General features: G+C 45.6%; 2 protein-coding genes across 2 annotated transcripts in view; one reads left to right on the forward strand and one right to left on the reverse strand.

The window, feature by feature from the left end:
• Positions 1-1173: 1173 nt before the first annotated feature.
• Positions 1174-21874, reverse strand: part of LOC105285578 (atrophin-1) — a 123642-nt gene continuing 102941 nt past the window's right edge. Inside the window, exons 9-11 of the mRNA XM_026969003.1 lie at positions 12461-12610; positions 9071-9213; positions 1174-8635 (exon numbers count right to left, since the gene is read on the reverse strand). Coding sequence (XP_026824804.1) covers positions 6626-8635; positions 9071-9213; positions 12461-12610 — 2303 coding nt within the window. The 3' untranslated portion in view covers positions 1174-6625. The remainder of the gene's footprint in view (positions 8636-9070; positions 9214-12460; positions 12611-21874) is intronic.
• LOC105285577 overlaps positions 9240-21874 on the forward strand; it is a 117358-nt gene continuing 104723 nt past the window's right edge. The window contains 1 exon segment of the mRNA XM_011349840.3: positions 9240-10512. Within this exon segment, the coding sequence (XP_011348142.2) occupies positions 10269-10512 (244 nt within the window). The 5' untranslated portion in view covers positions 9240-10268.

Raw genomic sequence — 21874 nt, forward strand, 5'->3', positions numbered from 1 at the left:
CATACTTTGATCTCTCAATCCTAACCAGAGCTTGAGCAAGCCACTTGGAAATGCATTCAGCAATTTCTGCATCAGTGGCATGATTGTGTATTTCACGAACAGCTTCTATAACAGAAAAAGTTATTAAAAATATTACAACTATTAATATGCAGTTTTCTAATGAATTTCCATAATTTTGAGGTTATAGTGATATAAACCGTGAGATAGGCAAATAGAGTGATTCTCTATTATAATTAATAGATACAAGATTTTAACAGCACACAAGTGCTATAATTAGACATAATATTATAAAAAAGTACTTACCTTTTTCTTTTACATAACTACTTTCTTTTAGAATGATGCTCGCGTCGTACAACCACCATGTTCTTTAGATAGTCGAAAGAGACAAACACCGCATGCGCATATTACCGAGCTTAGATTCTGGTCATCACACACATCATTGGTCGAATAGATTTGGACGAATCTCGTTAGGATAGGAAGACTCCAATGTTTTAATAAAATGAATTATTAATATTAATTAATTATAAATTTTGATTGTGCAATGTTTCCGAAATATTAATGTCATGTTGCTACAAGTGTGCTGGTATTTTGCGGATATATATCTCTGCAATGTCTTTGTACTGTTGCATTGCAATTTGCAACGTTGCAACGTCGCTGCAATATTGGTGCAAGCTTCTGTGCTGTATGGGCAGTTGCGCTTAGCAGTCCTTTAATAATTGGTTAAACGCACAATGACGTTACATCCCCTCACTTAGCCGACTCGATAAAATAGCCTAGTGAGTTACCTCGTTAAAACTTTAGCCTGGTTAGTGGGAAAATGAGAATGTTGCATTTTATCATGCAATTGTTCGAATTTGAAATTTTTGAAACAACAAGCGAATGCTTATAGAATGTTTTCTTCGCGTCTACCTTCATTTTCTCTTTTTTTCTTCGAAAAATAATCAATTTACACGCAGATCAGCGTTCATTCGGTATCTATAGAATTATTTGAATATCTCGGCGAGTTATTATAAAAAACGGGATCACACGTTTATTATGTTATTATTATATCAAGGGACAGAGATCACACGGATGTATATAATTATGTATATATTGTTTCTCGATTACTGCGCCGCATGTATTGGTGTCGTTTTGTATATCGCAGAATCTTTTCGGGTAAAGAATACCATTGCATTTCGGTGTTATATCAGTAATGTATTTGCGTAACAATTTATCTTCACATAAAATATCGTAGCGGTAATACGGGCAGAGAGAGACATACAGATTTACATATTGCGGGATACTCGGGTATCCACACACTGAGCACCCGATACACAACGGTCCGTTGGGGAATCTGCGTGGGCCTTCGTCAGGGTTTCGGTCAGGGTTTTCCCGCGAGGAGCGGAACACGTCCTTCTCCTCTCGTTTCGCTCGTTTTTCCAAAGTATCGTCGTGCATCCGTCACCCTTCCTCGTCCCGCGATATTCGTAGGAGCGATGAATATTCGAGAAGTACATTTCGTTAATTCGATACAGAACACATCTCGACGGTCCGGGCGATCCGGCCGATCCGCCCCTCAACGGGGTGCGGGGGAAGGAGAAGAAGGAGGAAGGACGAGCGGGGATCGGCCGCGATCGCCCAGGCGCACACGTAGATACACCGTTTACGTTTAATTAATTAAGTAGGTAGAATAATAGAGGTTCGAAGCGATTAAAAAATATGTCGGAGGCCGGCGATCCGACCCAAGCTCTCTTACTCGCTTACTCTTAACTCCTGGGACCTTTGTTTAATCTCTTTTTTCTTTTTTTCTTTTTGCTCTGTTTATTCGACACGTTCAACAGCGAATCCACCTTTTATATCTGTATAATATATATTTATACTTAATAGTAGAGTCTCCTTAGAGCGATCAATTTACAATCAGTTTATATATAGTTGATTTGATTAATCGAAGAGTCAATTAATTAGTAGTGTGATGGCGGGCCGCGCGGTAGCCGCGACGGCGGGGTGAGTGTATGCATGTATGTATGTGTGTATGTATTATGTGTGTACGTGTATACAATCCTCATTCTTTCATCATCGCGAGCATGTCGATGAACGTTGCAATTGCATGACTAACGCACCGATGACACCTATTATTTTCGGCCGTCGCCCGAAATCGGATTGTGGATCTTTGAGAAACATCTACTACAATATTTCGATCGCGTGTCTACTCATGGCTCGTGTGTGTGTGTGTGTGTGTGTGTGTGTACGCGCACGCACGTGTGTATGTGTTTGTAGAGTGTGTTTGAGGCCGATGATGGAACGAAAGAAACATCTATATATAATAATATAGACATCAGTTATATATATCAACGATTTTTTTCTCATCTATACCCTGTGCATCATCTTAAATGTCTCGACACATTCTATAGGTGGTTTTTATCCCGAGAGATAAATGTTGCTCGCTTATCCTTACATATAGTCAATATATAATATATTTATAGTTTATTTATAATATATATCTATATATATTTATATATATATTTATATATTTATATCTGTATATATATTTATAATCATGCCAGATGCGTCACTTTACAAGATCGGTCAGCGACAAAGGAGGATGTCGATTAATGCCAGCTATAATACCTATACGACTGCGTGTACATGTAAGTATGTACGTTTCTTGTACATGTGTACGTGAGCGTGTATGTGTGTGTGCGTGTGTGTGCTCTGTGTATGTGTGTACATGCCTGTTTGCTTCTGTAATTCGTGTATTAATATATATAGTGACTTTCGGCAATGCGAAACGCATAACAGAATATAATTAACGAGACAACGTAACGCGACTATGTTAATAACGACAGTAACGTATATAACTCCACAGCGATATCGAGTTCTAACGATAAATAATAATCAGAGTTGCAACGAGAACGGCGACGGCTGTTGCGGGCGCGAGGTACGAAAATGGATGGCGGTGTGTGATAAAACGAAGTAGCAGTCAAACGAGTAGTAGTCTCTTCCTTCTTCTGCCTCTCGTTAGGACTTACATCTTACATTACGCGAGCTCAGCATCCGGTTGCGCGGGCGGTATCTCACTTGGGTCTCCCGTATTTCTAGATTCGAGTTATAATTCGGTCAATCATCCGCGAATTCCGTCCCGCACGCGTCGAGGCCGGTTCAATCAACGTCGATTCACGTCAACCTTAGTTTAATCGAGTGTCCATCTCCTTCCGAGAGAGATGAGAACGTTAATCTCTGATCCGCAGGCAATGCAAACGTACGTATGTAGAAATTTTGATGTACAAATGTCCGAAAGCGAAATGTCGACGCAACTTTTCATCGTACGATACGTTTTTTTTCTCATATGTTCTTCGTTCCTCGTTAGTTTAAATGTGATCGAAAAATAGTTTGATCGGATGTGGATTAAACCACGGTTAAGTGCTGCAACCAATGTTGATGGAAGCAGCCGTGCCACGATTGAGGCAGATTAGCACCGGCGCAATCGGGCTCAAGCTTCTCCTTACTATGTGCAATAATCTTAACGATACAATGACGATAACGATTAATATTTACTCTGTTAAAAAAGCTCACGAAACTCATAAAGCGGCGGGCGCGATTGCGGTGCGCGGCTTCGCAGTTCGGTAATATTTCCTACGTCCGTTTCTTCTTTTCGCCGACAACGGGAAAATGCGATGTCCATCGGAATAATTACTCGACGGGTGTCCTCGGACAAAATCGAAAATTTGAATATTCAGATCGATAGATCAGTGTGTCGCACTGAGAGTGACATACAACTGAAATAAATAATGACGTGTCTATTATTCATAGGAATATAAACATCCGGTTCGGGTCAGAACGATTCGGATTAAAAATAACCGACGGTGCTCCGTGCGCAAAAATATACGGGCGATTGATCGATGATCGCGTTCTTGACCTGTGTCGCCGCTGCGATGACAAACGCGGATTAGTAGGCGATTTATGTAAAGATGCGACGATTTTACAATTCGGGTTTCGTGATTTTAATTGCGCAGTTCACAATTTTTCGCGTACTTATTACTTGTGTGTGTGTGTGTGTGTGTGTGTATGTATATATATATATGTATATATATATATATATATATATATTCTGTGTAAAATAATTTGCTGTACATCGACGATACAGTGTGTCATTACGGCACGACTTAACGAATTCTAATTACATAAAATTTCTCGTGAACGCAAAGTTTTCGGAATTTGCTTAAGCTCGGTCTAAGCACACATTCGAAAAGAGAACGAGTCATTTATCGTTGATATTGTATTGCACTATGTCGACAACGGTTGATCGTAACAGGTGATTGTTTTGTAATCTTTTCTTCCGAGTGTTTCCAGTTACTTTACTATTAGTAAAATACGTTGCGCGCACACACACACACACACACACACACACACACACACACACACACACACACACACACACGCACGCACGCACCGCATATGTATCGTTTCTCATATCATTATAAATTTTCATCATTACAATTTGGTCATAATGTTTTGTGTGTAATAAAATAGACATCTTAGTGGCTAAGAAAGCAGTCATGTACTAGATAGATTAGTTAGTCGACAATAAAAAAATCATAACTGGCACCAAGAGGATCACTTAAGACGCACGCGATCAATAACGAGTGAATCTGAAAAATCGTGCGAACATCTCTTTCGTTCCAAATATAATACTATACATACATCACGTAAAATAAAATCGATAGTCTCTCGGACATTAAGATTAAGATAAAAACGATTCGCTTAAAGAGAGAGCGCATCAATCAAACGCGCGCGATACAGTATAATAACAACGATAACAAGGCAACAGTTAATACAATCGCAGTGCGGTATACAAACGCATACTTAAATAAACGGTATCGTCGTTCCAATCGTTACGATCGAGAGATTCCTCGCAGAGACAAAACCGGCATAATTTCGGTGAGCTCCGTCTTGGGGTGCGATAGATACGGAAAAGTGCATCTTACATTAATCTCATCATCATTATCTGTCTATACCATTATTACTGTTTCATCATCATCGATTAATGGACTTGATTGGTGCACGTATCGCGCGTTCACGTCCCGTCACACACGTGCATCAATCAACCAATCGCTCAACAAACGTAGAGATCGTTTGGTGTTCATATAGCATCGACATCTGAACCCATCGAGATTACGTCCGTTTTAACATCTGGTGATCTTTCTCGGGCTTCGCGCTTCACTCCACAGATGCATTGGCGACGTAAATCCGACGTAAATTGTGGTTTACTATCGGTTTATTTGCTATCGATTTTCGAGGGCAGCTTTGCAATCGCAAATTCGTCCAGATATTCAGCAAGATATCCAGCATGTTATCTTCGCTCTCTGTACCATCTCGATCGCGATCGCGAGTGCCGCTCAAAATGTGACATAGTTTCCGGGGTGAAGTTTGCAGGTATGTTTGTGATAATCGGCGATGATTGATGTCACCTGATCAATGGAGGAAAAAGGGGAACAGGGCAATTACACGCCCGGCTGACCTCAGCTACGTTGGCCGAATTAGTAATTGGCTCTGCTGGGCGTTAAGGTCATTTATCGTCACCGTTATCAGTGTGCGTGCCCACGCGCGTACATCCATGTGATTGTGTGTGTGTGTGTGTGTGTGTGTGTATTTTAACGGTCGGATCGGTGCAGAACGCGATCGACGAAGCTAATCTAGCAAAGGACTTATGTTTCTCATTCGTTGCGTGCGCCATGGTCGCGTTTCACGAGCAGTTTCCCGTTTCCCGAGCCGCGCGCCCGTAATTACTCACGGCGTAATCGCATATCGAGAGCAAGATAAAAAAAAGGAGAATGCATGAGAGAAACGGCGTGACGAAGTAGAAGCAGAGAAAGGAGAGAGAGAACAAGCGAGAAGAGTGTCGAAACAAGAGACACAATAGCTGCTAACGATGCCCCAAAATGCATATGCATCTAAATGGACAATATTGTATCACGAAATTTTTATGTAACAAAGATTGTGCGGAACAATTTCTCAAATTTCAGAGTCTAAAATTTTGAGAATTAAGCTTCAGATTTCGTGTCTAGACTGAATAACAAACAAGTAATTCTTGTTATTCAATTGCTTGTCGTTCCAATATTTTGAGCAAGGAAAATTTGATTTCGATTTTCGCGAGAAATAAGTCTGTCCGTTCATCTGTTTCACGGATTCTGGGACACCCTACATGTGTAGAGCCAGACGGAGGAGAGAGAGAAAAGAGCACGCGAGACGGAGACAGATCATCAGCGAAGGGTGAGAATGAGAACGCGCGCGCAAAGCGCTCGCGGAAGTAACTCGTCGCGGGGGGTAGAATACACGAGCGATCGAGCAAGGGTGAAGACGAGGGTACGACGAGGAGACGACGCGCTACGGTGCCCCCGACGTCGAGAGCCTTGCGTGTGTGAGAGACGTGTATGTAAAAATACGTAGAAAAGATAAACGCGGCGGCGCGCGTCGCTCGCGCGCGCAGGAGGCGATCGGCAGGCGGCGCGAATCGGGGACTGTTCCTGTTCTTGGGGATCGGATGGTGATGATGAGCGGGCGATGATGAAAGATAAAGAGAGAAAGAGAAAGAAAACACAAGAGAGAAACGAAAATAGAGAAGAACGACGGCGCTTCACATCGATTATCATACGCCGTCGTAAGAGAGGTCGACCGGCGGTCTATGGTGCGACGGTGCGAGGTAGGACGGCGGCGAGGTGGTGGTGCTGGGCGCCGCGCCAGCCGTGCCGACATAGCCGGGGTAATTGGCGCTGGGCGCGTGTATACCTGCCGGTGGCGCCGGGTAAGCGTCAAACGAGCTCGAGTACGAGCCGTTGTACGGGTACGGGTTCGCCGCCATCGGGTGACCCAGTGCAGCGGACGGGTGCATGCCGCCCATGCCGCTCATGCCGCTGATTCCGTAGGTACGCTGCATCAGGCTGGACTCGAGGCCGCCGAACAAATAACCGTTGGTCGAGCCCATCGGCACCGGATAGTGCGGCCCGGGTATGATGTTCGGGTACGAGTTACCGGGATGGCCGTGGTTCATGCTGGGTGTGTAGTTGCTGGACGCAAGGTTCTCCACGGTATAAGATTTGCTGTGCTGTTGCTGCTGCTGCTGTTGCTGCTGCTGTTGATGTTGCTGCTGCTGTTGTTGTTGCTGCTGCTGTTGAGAGTCTTGATGATGACGACCGTTCATGACGTACAAGCTGCCGTAGCCTGTGTCACTGGGTGAGTGATGCAAAGCGCCAGGGTAGATACCACCGCCTGGTGGCAATGGAGGGCTATAGTTGGTCATGCCGGTTGGACCGGCTGGCATGCCGCCGAAACCGGACATGTAGGACTGATGGTGGGCGTCCATTTTCTCCGCGAGACTATCGTCGCCGGGCATTCCTGGATGCGCGTGTTGTAGGCGCTGCGAGCCGCCGTCAGCTATGCTCGGGATCTGGTCCACCAGTGATTCAAGGTCGCTCAAACTCTTGGACGCCACATCTTGGCTGTTCCTCTTGATACCATACTGTTCGTGCGGGTGATGCGGAGACATGGCCGTGTGGGTGGGCGTATGCGGATGCGGTGGCGTCGGGTGCGAGTGATGCGAATGATCCTCGGCGCTCTGGCTGAGGGGAGTGGACGTCGCCTGATGCGGATGTGGATTGTGCGCATCTGGTGCCTGCTCGTGATAGCCCATGTAACCACCCACGTAACTATTATGTGACGGCGTGCCGGGACTGCCATGGTGGCCAGCAGGATCAGGCCCGCCAGCCGGATTGTACTGGCGATGGTCGTTACCCAGGTTCTGTTGCGACATGCTGGTGGGTGGTTCAAAGTCCGGATGCTCGACGCTAGGCGACGTGAGCGGCGATGGTTCCAAGTTGTTCTCCGACGAAATCGCAGTATTAATCTCCGACGAGAGGTCTGAATGCGTAAACGACAGCGATATGGACTTGGGACTGTGACTTGGGACTGTGTAATGCTGGGACTGTAGATGCACCGGGCTCTGTTTTGCGCTCATGTTATACGGACTGTTGTCATTCATGCCCTGGCCGTAGAAGCCGGCGTCGTTCATCGGCTGCGGATATGGTGCCATATGCGGGAACGGTTTCGGTGGTGACATAAGCGGCGACGAGAAGCAATTCGTTACCGCGTTCCCATAACCGTCGTTCAAGTGACCCATCTGATGCTGATGTTGCTGTTGTTGCTGCTGCTCCCGCTCGCGATTTTCCCTCTCTAGCTGCTTCTGCTGCTGGTGAATCTTCTTCGGGCGACCTCGACGCTTCTTGATTACCTCGCCATTCGCGTCCAGCTTTTCGGGATCCGGCACTGGTTGATCCTCCGGATTCTTGATCTTCTTCGGTCTCCCCCGCTTCTTCTTGCCGGGTATTAAACCCGACTCCTGTTTTACCCCGTTGATCTCCGTGATTCGATTTTCGCCGTCGGGCAGATCGTCGGTAAACACCGGCTTCTTGTCCTCTATCGGCTCGTGCTCCTTCTTCTTGAGCTTGGAGTCGGCGAAGACAATGTCCGACTCGTCCAGATGAGAGATTGTACCGTTCAGGTAATCGCGGAACTTTTTCAATGCCGCGTAGTATGGCACCTTGTCGGCAGCCCGAGGTAATTGAGCACACCTCGCGCTGCTCGAAGGCATCACCCACATGTACTGTAACATAACATCGAAAGGTGAGAATTCCGCATGAACGATTTGTCAGCAGGTATCGGATACAATTTTCATCAATTCGGATCTCGACGTGTCAACCGCGTGAAAATTATATCCATCATATTTATTAGGTATATCTATTACATCACAATTATATCTGTTATATCTATTCGTGCGATAATGGAATCGCTACAATTAGTGCCAGATGCAGAGGGAGAGCTGTGCATCGAACTCTCTGAAATCACATTGATTCTAATATCTGATTAGTGACATTTCGGAAAACACGAAAGAACGTATCGTATAAAAGCTTTCAGCTTTTATAAATTTTTCCGAACGTTTTTCGAGCGGTTTTTGAATTTTTATGTTGCAGATATATTTGATATTGATGGATAAGATAGTGATGAAAAAGATCAGGAAATTACATAGAAATTGCTTTACCGTATTTGTGCCGTCGACCAGGCTTGGCTGTCTCCCGAATCCGAACTCTTTTTTGCCCGAAAACACCTCGTATATAAGTTTGCCGTTGAACACCGCGATTTTTGGCTTATACTTTCGTAATTTCTCAAGCAGAACGTGGCTACCTGAAAATAAGAACAGCGATTATTATGATGTCTCTATTGTCGAGATTTACGAGACGAACAAGAACCAGAACGAGAAAGACAAATAACTAGAAAGATTCAAGATTCATGTAATCTCTTTGATATTACTTCTACATAATTACAATTACAATTTATATGACGAAAGTATTGATGTGAATATAATTTTTAAAATGATTGTTAAATTGAGGAGTAACTTAACAAAATTATAATATTATTCGATTCTTTTTCGAAGAAAAAGTTTTCTCCGTATCCGCATCATTCTCAGCGCTTCAATTTCTGCGTCCGTTCACGTCCCTTTTCGCATTTTCCGAGCTGTTGTACGTGCGCCTGTTAATGCAATAAGCGTATCGGCGAAAACCTTAAATGCCGCGACCGGTGCACTAATTTCATTTCGAGCGACGAGTAAAGCGTTCGATGCCACTACTTTATTGCGTGTCCGCTTTTAAGCTTCCGGTTTCGTATTAATTTATCGAATATTTTATTTCGGTGGGAAGGCATTTTGGGGATCAATATTCGGTGCTCAAAATGCTCCGGATATCATATTAATCGATGAATTTCCCACGAGAGGAAAGGGGGAAATTGCAATTATAACGCGGAGACCGTGTTGAAAAACCGACGCGAGCGGTTTATCATTCATTAAACTACTTTCGCCTTTTAATAAATTCTAATACGACACGTAACTGCGAGCGTGGCTTATTTTAGATGGAAGATCATTATTTCGAAGCTGATCGATGGTGCTAATGGAAAAAAGAAACGGGAAAAGTGATGCGCTTGTAATAACATTTTAAAGATAATGCACTTGAAGCTTTTATTATATTTTATCTCATAAAGTGCTTGGGCTCAATCACGCTGCCAATAACCGTTATTAATTCGCCGTGCGGCGTTTCGCCGGGAATTTTCGATGATAAAAAAATTGAAGGAGCGACGCGTCGCAACGCAGCTCCAAGACGCGAGTGGACACTCGCCGTAGGGCGACGCATTTTCGGCACGAAGGGGTCCACATAGCTTTCGGCAGGGCGGTGTTGCGGTGTTGCGATATGCCTTTAGGAACGAGTGCGGTCGAATCAAGTTGGCAGTACTGGCGCTTCCCGCGTCGAGTGTACGCATGGCCGCGATGCGTGAGTGATCGGCCGTTAAAAAAATCGTTTCGGAGTAGTGTCGCGATGGAAAGAATGGCGATTAACAAATCCTACGAAGACGATTACGGGAATCCGATGGCCTGGACGTCGGCACCTACCGAGATGAGCGACGCGTGGCTCCAAAACAGCGATCCTCCAAACGGTGAGCACCCCTCTCGATCACGATCCATAGACTCTGTCTCGGTTTTGATGAACGACGTGCGCTCTGATATACATTGGCGCGTATATACATTGTACACACATCGCGTGTATACAAGCGACGAAACATGAAAAATGGCGCCGCGAAAGTCTTCTCGCGGGCGAACGCGATGCCGAAGCCTACCTCGAGCTATCTCTCTTCGCCGAAAGTGCGGGCGTCCTAATGGTTGAAAAAGAGGGGGCCGGTGTCTCCGATGGTGCATTTTCAAAAGACGCGAGCGCCGGCTGACGTCGATCGGCGAATTCTCGCAGAGCCGGTAGAAGATGCAGTGCCGGTCGCGGGACACTCGTCCCACGTGATCTCGGAACCTCGTTCCGAAAAGAGGTTACAGAGTGTTTCAAAACGAAACGCGAGAGGCGACTCTGTCCGTCGCTTGTTCTCGTCCTAATATGTTGGAGAGAGAGATTTGTACGTATGTAAAACTACTCGTGTCGGAGCGAAAAACAACTACCGATCGGTCGATTAATAAAATCACAGTGAGGTGTGCTTTCGTCGAGGAAAGAATCGGCGCCGATGTCATCAACGGCGCTCGCTCATTTCGAGATACTATTCATGGGTAATGGCCTCGCGACGCGATTTGCATATCGACAAGACGAGCGAATCGCCGACGTTTCGCCGGTTGCGTCTCTCGAGCCGCGCGCAACATTGCGTCGCCCATGTGGCGTGCATAACCATGAGACAGAAGTGTGTCGGCCGCTCGAGCGGGAAAGACAAGCGAGGAACACCACTTGCTGCCGACAATCCTTCCTTTTATTCCGGCGAATTCCGTTACGCGGTTTCGGCCGCAGGAATTTCGAAGCGGCCTGTGCTCGTTTGTTTGTTTTTATCAGATGTTTGCTTTGTCGCGCCACCTCGCGCACGACTACAGACACTGTAGTCCTACTTCAGTTGAATCATGTGAACACGATCGTAGAATGTACAAGATCAGCGGATACAAACACACACACATAATGTGCACTTTTACTTTTGTGAATTTTTACAATTACTGTCATTTGTTCACCGACTGACTCTTAAGTGAAAAATTCAAAATTTAAAAATCTAGTACAAAAGATATAAATGCCAATAAACTGAGGAATCTGAATTCTCATGTGAACCAACCCGGAAATAGACCGTGCATCGAGTATACTAAACTTCCCATAGAAATACACGAGGATGAGAGTGCCGGGTGTGATATTACGCCACTGGATGGCGCGGCTGAGTCATCTTATATGTTCCATGATTCCAAAGGCCGTAGCGTACAAAAAAAAACGCACAAAGAACTAAACGATAAAACTTGAGCTGCAAGAACCGACCGACCAATCGGTCGAGGTCGCTCGCGAATGCGATTGGTCGTCCGCTGGAGTTCTATTGTTTACGTGCACGGCGATAGCGTGCGTTGCTGGACAAAATCTTATCAATCCTTATCATGTAGAAACGGCAAACGATGCGTACAGTTCCTGATAAAACGCTCAGATTTGTAGGAGACCATGTTTCCGTCGCTAGTGATGAGGAAGGAGGGGAAAAGGCGGAAGAGAAGGGCCCCGGGACGCCCCCGGAACGTTGCGATAAGTTAATCTCGCTGCAAAGTGATTTCACTGATTCCGAACATTTTTAACTGGAACACGTCTAATACGCGGTGATACGATCGCGGTAATACCGCTGAACGAGGGCAACGAAACCGCATCCGTAAATATTAATCGCGATAAGGTATTCCGGTCTTATGTAATAAGCCGTAAAGCGCGATGAAATATTGCGTAACGCGAAATACACACGGAGACGGGGAACATTTGGATTAATATTTCGTGGGTTTCATCGTGGCGATATCGGACTATAGAATATTCATTTCCAATCGGGATTTCGTCTCATCGCCCATCGGAGGAGAACAGAATGAGGTAGAGCGCGACATACCGACCTTCTTTAATCTCTTTTCTCGTGAGATCCGCGCTGCCTTTCGTCGCACGTGCTACCATATTTGTGAAGCCGATGCCGAGACGCAGGAGCTTGTAATCGTCGTCCGCTGTCAGTGGTTCGGGCGTGAGACCGCTTAGGTGTAGGCATTTCCCTGAAAAGAGAAATAATCAGAGAAATTACTTAATTGCACCAGCTTAGAACAATAAAACAGCATCTCTGCGATTGCGATCCTTTTTATCATACTTTGCCACGAACTTTGTCCACTCCAAGCAGTGAAATATGAATTTTCAGATCAATCTCGATCTGCTAATTTTTAATTTGTGCGCAAAATTGTCTTTTAATGAAATACGTTGTTATGAAAATTATGAAAATTATGAAAATTATGTTAGAAAAATGAAACACTTTCTTCGTATTTCTCGCGTCTTACAGTGATTTTAATCATAAAAAAGAATCGAAGAATGAAATTATTATCACGTATGGCTGCACATATTACGTATACATCAACGAGGCAGCGAGGGTGGCTTTTAAAAATTTTAATGAAATCGACGTCCCCGATATTACGCGATCCATTTTTAATTGCATAATGTTAAGCATGTTAAATTGCTTACTTGCGGCGCCATTATAGCGAAACGTATAATTGCAGCCGTCGCGTGAACGGCCAAATGACTTCGCAAAGCTATTGTTCCGCGCGAAATACTCCGTATTTTGTTAATAGGCCGCGCTCGACTATTTATATACCATTAAACAAACGGTCTAAATTTTCTGATCGGCATGATAAAGGTTCGAGGCTCTCGCGCGGAGATAATGGAATTGTTAGAACAGAAGTGCAGCGTGATTTCTATTGTAATAAAAATTATGTGTATTATTTCAATTTGTCGATGATTCTGTTCTGTTATCGTTTCGTTCGAATTGCTCGAATTGTTATACCATTTTATAGTCAAGACATGCTTTTTAATTAGAAAATAACTCGTGTTAATCGCTAAAGTTTAAATGGAAATCTGTTAATTGAAATAAGGACACGAAGCCTTAATTTCGTTAATCAAGTTCTCAAATAGCCACCATTTAGTTACTGTCAGTTCAGAACAAGGTTCTTTCTAATTATTGATGAAGTTATTAATTTATTATTATTTAATATTTCTGCGGTAAGGCATACTGACATCAACTTAAAATGATATAAGACCACGTATTCTTATGCCGAATTCATGTGCGCAAATGGAGAGAGAGAGAGAGAGAGAGAGAGTTTTCATTTCACAAAGATATAAATTAATCCCGCGCAAGATGCACAAACGATCAGCGGTTAACCGCTTGAATATTGCAACAACGACGAGCGTCAATTAGCGTCGCGAATCGCAAATTTCCATTATATAAATAATAAATAGCGCGCATAAATAGCGTACAAACAGCGGTAAATCGTACGGACGACAATTCGTTCTAAATATTGACGTATAAATGCTCGGCAAACGGGGCTGCGATCGTTTATTTCGTATCGCGAGAGCAAACACGGCGCTTAACGCGACGTTTAAAAGGCACTCGCATCGGTTTTCCCCGCGATTACGCGGATCGGCACGATGCGCGAAATCGCGCGCGAAGGGAGAGATCCAAACGATCGTTTTTACGGCCGCTCGGGATGAGCAAGTAACCGCTCGTTGTTAAGTAATCCCGGGGGAAGAAAGGGGAGGGCGAGCAGGTTTTATTTTCGACGTTTCCGCGAAACTGCACGCCGCATTATCGCAACAATTTGACGACTAAATATGCTGCGCCGTCGCTTTGCCGGCGTGTAGCAAGTGTTATAAAGGCGGAACTGTTGGGAAAGGATTAAACAGTTTGGATCAAGCGTGATCGGTCGGTCGATTCTTTCTACTTCACCACATAAAGTTGGATTATGAGTCCGTCTTGTTCCGTCTGCAGCTAGAAATAATTACTCGTCGCTTTTGGAGTTGATCCAGTTACTACAAATAAGTTATTTACGTGTTCAAGTTACTTCGCAATCTCTTTTATGTGTTACACGTGTCCCAGAATTACACCTTACGTTATCATCCGCCCTTTGAGCCATAGAAGGAAGAAAGAAAGAAGAAAGACACCTTACGGTAATATGTTTCAATCGCGTTTCAAGATTTAAGTTTAATTAAAATTGATAGAGAATCCATAGAGATCTTACTTATAATGGAGACATTTATAAGAAAGGAAATGTGGGTTTAAAAATTTTAATACTGAAATGGCCACAGATGAGTACTTTGAGACTTTTTAAAAGTTAACACGAGTTAACAAAGGAATTTACAAATTTAAAAATCTTCCACGCGCGCGAGTTTGCACCGCGCTGATAAGAAATTTATTGTCGCGAAACACCAGGACTGAAGCAATAAGCACCCCTTGGCTTGCGTGCAAGAAGACGTAAAAGAAAACGAGCCAGATAAATCTTTTACCGTTCTTTTTCTCTCTCTCTTCTTTTCTTTCTCGGTACGATACAAACACACATATACACGTGTTCGCGTGCACGTGGGGAGAGACAACACTCCGGTGACGCGAAATTACAGTCGTCGCCAAAGTCTATCCCGCGAACGTTTACCCCCGGCAGCAGATAGAGATTTATGACGCGGCCTCGGGAAATTCTCTCTCGCGCTTTACTCCAGTGGCACCGACCTACAACGGGCGCGCCGTGCCGGCACGACCTTGGAGAACTTCGGAACAAAGTTAAACGCTCGTCCGCGGCCGTTGCACGCTTTCCGGCGCAAACGTGCCCGACCTCCGAGTCCGCGGGAAAAGGCAGATATCGCGCGTGTATGTAACATCAGCTCTATATGCAATATCGAGGAGACGGTTACCCCGAATTGTAAAGCGCGCGATATTTCTTTTTCCACCGAGTAATACTGGATTTATGCGTAATTGATAGAAATTCTGAATGAGAAATCTAGAATTGGCAAGGAGGATCGGAAGAGCTGACAAGCTTGAACGCAACTTTGGAAAATCTATTTTTTCGACAGAAAATTTGCAACATCAATTTTATTATGTTTGCTTATGTAGACATTCGTTATCTTCCTTTATCGAGATCTTGGCGAATTTTTCAGGAGGCTACATGATATACCATTGACGAGCACTCGCGAACTTCACGAATGAACGCGGTTTAAAGCTTGACACAGCAAAGGGGCGCGCGGGACCATAAGAAGGAGACTAACGGCCGATCGAACAAACTTTATCGGAGCGAAATGCGACCCTCCTCCGTCATTCACGACGCTAACCTAACCCAACTTGACTTCGCTCGACCTTCCCGCTTCACCGGGTGCTTTATGGTGTTTCGAGCGAGGGTGTGAAAAGTATGCTCCCCCGTACGCCGATGGAAAGCAAATGTGCTTGTTCGCGCGTCGCGCCGTTGCTCGGGTCGTCCGTAAATTGCAATTCGTCTCTGATATGACCATAATCGGGGTGGAACTTGGAATCCTACACGTTCCTTTTTTCTGGGAACTGGGGAAAATTATGAAAATTATTTATAGCGAATTTAAGAATGCTATGGATGGAAAAAATAACTAAGAACGTGGAATTTCTGTGGCGAATGTTCCTTTTTGAATTACATCTGAATTACATAATAATTTGACTCAAGTAACGTTGTTACATACGTTGTATCATAATGTCGCCGTTTTTGAAAATTTTTGTGACTTCTAGTCAAGTTGTGACTAGAAGTCAACGTGACGTTTCGTGACGACTAGTAATATAAGTATGCTCAAGACACATTTAATTATCAATACGAGAAAAGAGATACGAAAAATATAATTTGCTGAAACATGCTATTATACAAATAAAAATTGAAAACGAGGGTATAAAACGACATAAATATTAATATCAGCAAAAATATTTTTCTGTAATGGAACCATCAGTTTCCACAAATAATTTACGTATATATTTTTACCATCCGATGTTTTTATTAATGGGTCTCTTTGCAACACTACATGCAACACGATACATAATCGATATATACACACAATATGCGAAATCTGAAGATAATATTTCCAATCTGAAAGCCGTAAAAATATACCGAATAATTAATTTCAGTGTGATCTCGCGTTCAATACCGTGTATCACCATCAACGCGTATATCCATCAACCGACGTAAGAAATATTAATTCCAACTGCAGTTTTCTCTATTTATACTCCCATCTCTTCCGCATGTCTTTCTCCCTCGCGTGATAATTATCTCGCCGGATGCATCTGACCGAATAGTTGAAAATAATTTCATTTGCAAGAATAATTCAACGTTTTTAAGCAGTTTCCTTAAAAAAAGAGGTTACGCGATTCGCGTAACGGTGTTAAATGCGTCCCCGAGGATATCCGCAACAAGTATTCTCTTAGTATCCCAACATGACTCGGAAAGTCCGTCATGTTACGACACAACAGTCAAAACTCCGGGATCCTCCGCGACGCGGCAACTTTCCGAACTTTCGGACTTGAAAGCTCCCGTCCGACTTAACTCGCTTTATGGAGTTCCGGGCATCAGAGAGCGCAACAGGACCTTCCGTATCGCATTTTTCTTCTCGCCCGTTTCCAGCCGCGCCTCTCGTTCTCGGTGCGAGAGGCGCGGCGGACAACGCTCGTGCTCGGGAAGAAATATAGCCCTTGATATTTTTCTAATGCACGAGCACTCGACCCCTCCTCCTTCATCTCCAGGCAGCGGGTGTAAAGACAGACGGTGAAGGCACGCGAGAGTGCTTGTGGGTATCCCGGGTTATTGTTCAGCGTGAGATGTATAGTTTGTAATTTTAACAGCCGCTCGTTACGAATCTCACGCGTGGACGTTTCGCAATTCAGCAATTCTCTTGTTCGGCAACAATAATATTTGAACAACAATGATAATTGTTGCCCTGAGACTTTCGATTGACAAAGAAACGATTTTTCTCTTCCATCCACGACGCGAATAACAAAAACAATCTTGGTCTGCAAAGTTGCTGCCCCTTTTCCTTGTTATGCTACGGATTTACGAGCATACAGAGTGTTCTCGCGCAAATCTCTTTCGCTTCGGGCATCTTAATCGTTCGCCGGTGGAAGCTTCGATATGCATTGTCGCTGAGCCTCGCGCTTTAATCAAACGCGCAAATTCCTCGATCGACGAATATATCCGCGCGCGAAACGGCGTGAAATCGACACGGACGATATTCGTTCGGACGAACGGCAAGCCGTAACGAGCGAACGTCGACGGCGACTATCGCAAATTTCTCAAACCTCCATTGACCTAGATTTCGCTTCTTTTTTTCCTCTTGGATTCTGAATGAACGCCCGGTTTGAGTCAGCGGCGAGCAACGAGGTGGCGGCAGGAGAGAGAGACAGGAGAGAAAGAGTGAGAGAGAAAGAGAGAGGAGAGAGAGACGAGGGATATACGATGGGTGGCGAGAGAGAAGAGGGTGGCGGGCAGGGGGAAGCCAGGTGAAAATCGATGCAACCGAGAGAGACCTGTGCGTGGGTAACGCGGGAGACCGCGCCTGGAAAATCAATTTTCAGGGTTTTCCAGGACGAAGACCCGTCGGCGGCGACCTAGGAAATGGTCGAGCGTTCTAACGTTGCTCTCTTTTCGCCTTGCGTCGGCGATGACGGGATGCAGGGAGTAAGTCGAAAGGAGCAGAGGCGGCGGGTATATCTCAGTGCCACAATTTGCGAACGAGCACGTATTACATCCAGGTGTGCTTAATGATATCCCCGCGCGAAAGTCTCAAGACGCCAGGCTTTTTCGCTCGGTGTCGTCGTAGTCTTCTTCTTCTTCTTCTTCTTCTTCTTCTTCTTCTTCTTCTTCTTCTTCTTCTTCTTCTTCTTCGTCCTCGTCGTTGTCGTCGTCGTTGCCGTTGCCGTGGTCGTCGTCGCCGTCGCTCCCGAGTATAATTCCAGTCTCTGTGCTCGCGCGCTCGCAGAGTTGGGGATGTATTTTTTTAATTAAAACGCACCGAGAGAAGAGAGAGAGCCCGCGGCGCGCGACGAAGCAAATTCGGTCGCTCGCGCGACTTTGAGGCGGACTTTCCTCGTCCGATACGCCGTCACCTTCGCGTCGCGTCCGACTGTTAAAACGAGATAATGGGGAGAAACGTCCTTCCGCGACGATTCAGGAACGGAAGATCCTCAGGCGCAGCGCGACGGCGATGTTTTCGCGCTACTCGGAGGCCCGCGTCCTCGCAGTAATTCCACCGATGTCTCTGTTATCCGAGACACAATGAGATACGGTTTCACAAAGGTAAAGGCCATAGGTAAGAAACATCGCTCGCCGCGCATAATCGTCATTCGATAGCCAACATAGTACTTTCCTCTTGGACGATCTGGCCCTTCGGATGACCCTAACTCATTGTCCAGCATCCTCGAGTGTTCTCGAGTATCCTTTGTGGCTATTGTCTATTTTTCTTGAGAAGGAAGGTTCAACCAAGCGAGTTAAGTAAGCGTAACTTCGTGCGATTCGTATATCCTCTCTTTAAATAATGCAATTTAGCTCAGCTACACAGCAAAATTGCAAGGAAATAAAATTCGTCCGACCAGAGTTCTGCGATGAGGGTGAAAACAGTCTCCTATCTTTAACCGACATCCTGACTGGATCGTCTTCAATCATGCTCGAGAGAGGAAGACGCTACGCGAGTCGGGAAATGAGGTTCGGGCGACGACCGGGCGAAATCCTGGCGTTGTATGCATTCGCGTAGTCACGAGGTTGCCCTTTTTCGGAGCGAAATTTTGAAAGGAGAGAGGGGAAAAGAGAAAGAGGGAGAGAGACGGAGGGGCAACGAAATTCTAGGGAGGTAGCGAACGTGCACGGACTGTAAGCTGCTATCGAGCGGATAGGCGTGCGACAACCCCTCTTCCCTCGTCCGTCCCGCCAGTTCCCTTTTTCCTCCTGCTCGCCACCCCCTATCCACCCCCTGTCCTCCCCGTCCGCCCTTCTCCTCTTCCTCCTCATCCACCTCCTCTTCCTCCTCCTCCGCCCCTCTTGGACCGAGCAGCAGCGGCAGGGTGGTCGGCGGGTGGAAAAGGGTGGAGGCTGAGGCTACACGTTTTCCCACACTCGCCCTTCCCGCACCCGCCGACCCTCTTCCACGCCGCCCAGCACGGCACCCTTCGCCCATCTCGCCCTTGCTCGACCCAACCCCTCGTTCTCGTAACCCCTCGCCTTCGTCCCTCACCCTCTCTCTAGTTCTATCTCTCTTTCTCTCTCTCTTGCATTCTCGTTCCCTCTTTCTCTTCCTTTCTCTCTCCCTCTTTCATCCCTCGCTTCACTCACACAGCCGCCACTCATTATACCACACAGCCACGTAGCTTCAACCTACACCACCTTCCTTCTTCGCTACCTCCTTCGTTGCCACCTACGGCAACCGACCGCCAAAGGACGGTCTTGCGTCTAGCGATGGCCCTCGAAGCGATATCCACTCGCACTCCTCGAGCGAAGTGCGAGTGCCTTGGGTGGAACGTCGCGACGTCGCGCTTCAGGCATCGTATTAACCCCTCGGACGTATCTGGGCCCCAATACAGGGGAGGTTTTAAACGTGGTCCGTTGAGAATACCGCTCGTTTCTCGGAACTTTCGACGAGAATCGTTGATTGCGGTAGTTGCCAAAGACCGGAGATGAATGGATCTATTATCTCAAATTATTCACGATGTTAGCCGTGACACGTGAAAAATCATCTCGTCTGCGTCACGAGTACTTGGTACTTCACGCGAGGATGTCAATGCCATTATTATTTGCGCCTTTCTTCGCATGTTTGGTTGATCGATTTTCATGCAATCACTATTATGCCCGTCGCGCTATGAAAATTATCTTGCACCGAAAATATGGAATAATCTCTCTCTCTCTCTCTCTCTCTCTCTCTCTCTTTCTCTCTCTCTCTCTCTCTCTCTCTCTTTCTCTCTCTCTCTCTCTCTCTCTCTCTTTCTCTATTTTTCGTATAAGTTTTATTAAGTTGACAGACTTGTGGTGTTCTAGCTCATTCTGTATTATACACTTCGTGTAATATAAACGATTTTCGTATTTGATGTGTCATGAAATTCCTTGTCTGACACGACAATGACAAAATCATAAATTACTGATTAGACACATACTATATTCTAGTAAAGAAATAAGAAAAAGTATGATAACACACTGACATGATTATGCGTCAATCGTTCTTCTAAGCGGCGTTTAACTCCATCGCTATTAATTTCAGTGTCTCGGTTAATTATTATCTCTCGCATATCTGTGCCGATAGTCGTGTCCGACCGGTTCGGGTGGTCTCGCGATAATGAGCAATAAATCCGCCTATAAATTCTCGATGGATCGTTGCACGACGGTCTGCTTACGTTCCCTTTCGTTTGACGCGATTACGCGCGTATGCAAACGATGTGCGCGCGTGCGACATGGTTCACGCTTCGCTCTTCTTCGCACATTCTTTACGACGATAAATTACCCGAATCACAGAGAAAGAAAACATGGGACTTGCGTGGAGGAGTAAGAACGAAGTGTACTCGTTCGAGTGCTCGTTCTCCGTACCCGCCTGACCGCATTCCGGCAATAATCACTTCATCCACCGTCTGAGTCGCACGCGCGCGCGCGCGCGCGACGAATGGCCGAGCTTAACTACTTTCCACTTACGATTTAATTTACCGGCGGCGTATCGTTTTATGCCGGCCGGCAAATCGCGCGTGTCGCGTAGCTCGCGGCCGGGATTCATCATCGCGCCTGAGAGAATTGAAATTACCCACCTGAAGCAGCTCGACACGCTCGTGCAAGTGGAACGTGACTTATCGATTAGAAACTACGGCTTATCGATACGTTGCCCGCCGCGATTAAGGCACGCCTTTCCTTGCTCTCCCTGACGAATTCGTTTAATTAATTCGCGCAGAATCTCGCAAGCAAGCAAGCAAGCTAGGCTAGCAAGCGACGTGGCGTTACGCAAATCCCTGTCGCTCGTGCGACGAAATTAATAAAAATCGATCCGCGCGCTCGAAAGTTATATTTATCTTCCACGAAGTTAGGCATTATGTGGCTTAACCCGATCAAACCGCCGCACAAACGCTTCGCGTGATACGGAATCAGATTGCGCGCAAGATTTCGTTAGGACTGCGATAAGGCACGAAGGAATTATCCGCGCGGTGGGATCATTCGCGTAATAATCTTGCAGATGCCGCGATACGTGTGAAATATTCAAAGATTCGAGAATCGCGCCGCAATTGGAGCGCGCCGCGAGGAGTTTCTTCGAACCCCATTCTCCAATCCTGAAATCTTGCATGGCGTCCAGCCATCTCATAAAGAAGCACGAGACTCGATCGAATCGACTTTCCCGGTGCTCTGTATGTCTTCGTCATCTTCATTAATGAAATAAGACGCGACAAATTCCGAAAGCGGGACAACTCGAATAAAAAATCGCAGACGCTATTCGTCCGTTACGTGCAATCCGTTATTGTGTAACGTCGCGCCGAAACAGCAGCA

This window comes from Ooceraea biroi, chromosome 4 (genome assembly GCF_003672135.1).
Source record: "Ooceraea biroi isolate clonal line C1 chromosome 4, Obir_v5.4, whole genome shotgun sequence".
Classification (NCBI taxonomy): Eukaryota; Metazoa; Arthropoda; class Insecta; order Hymenoptera; family Formicidae; genus Ooceraea; species Ooceraea biroi.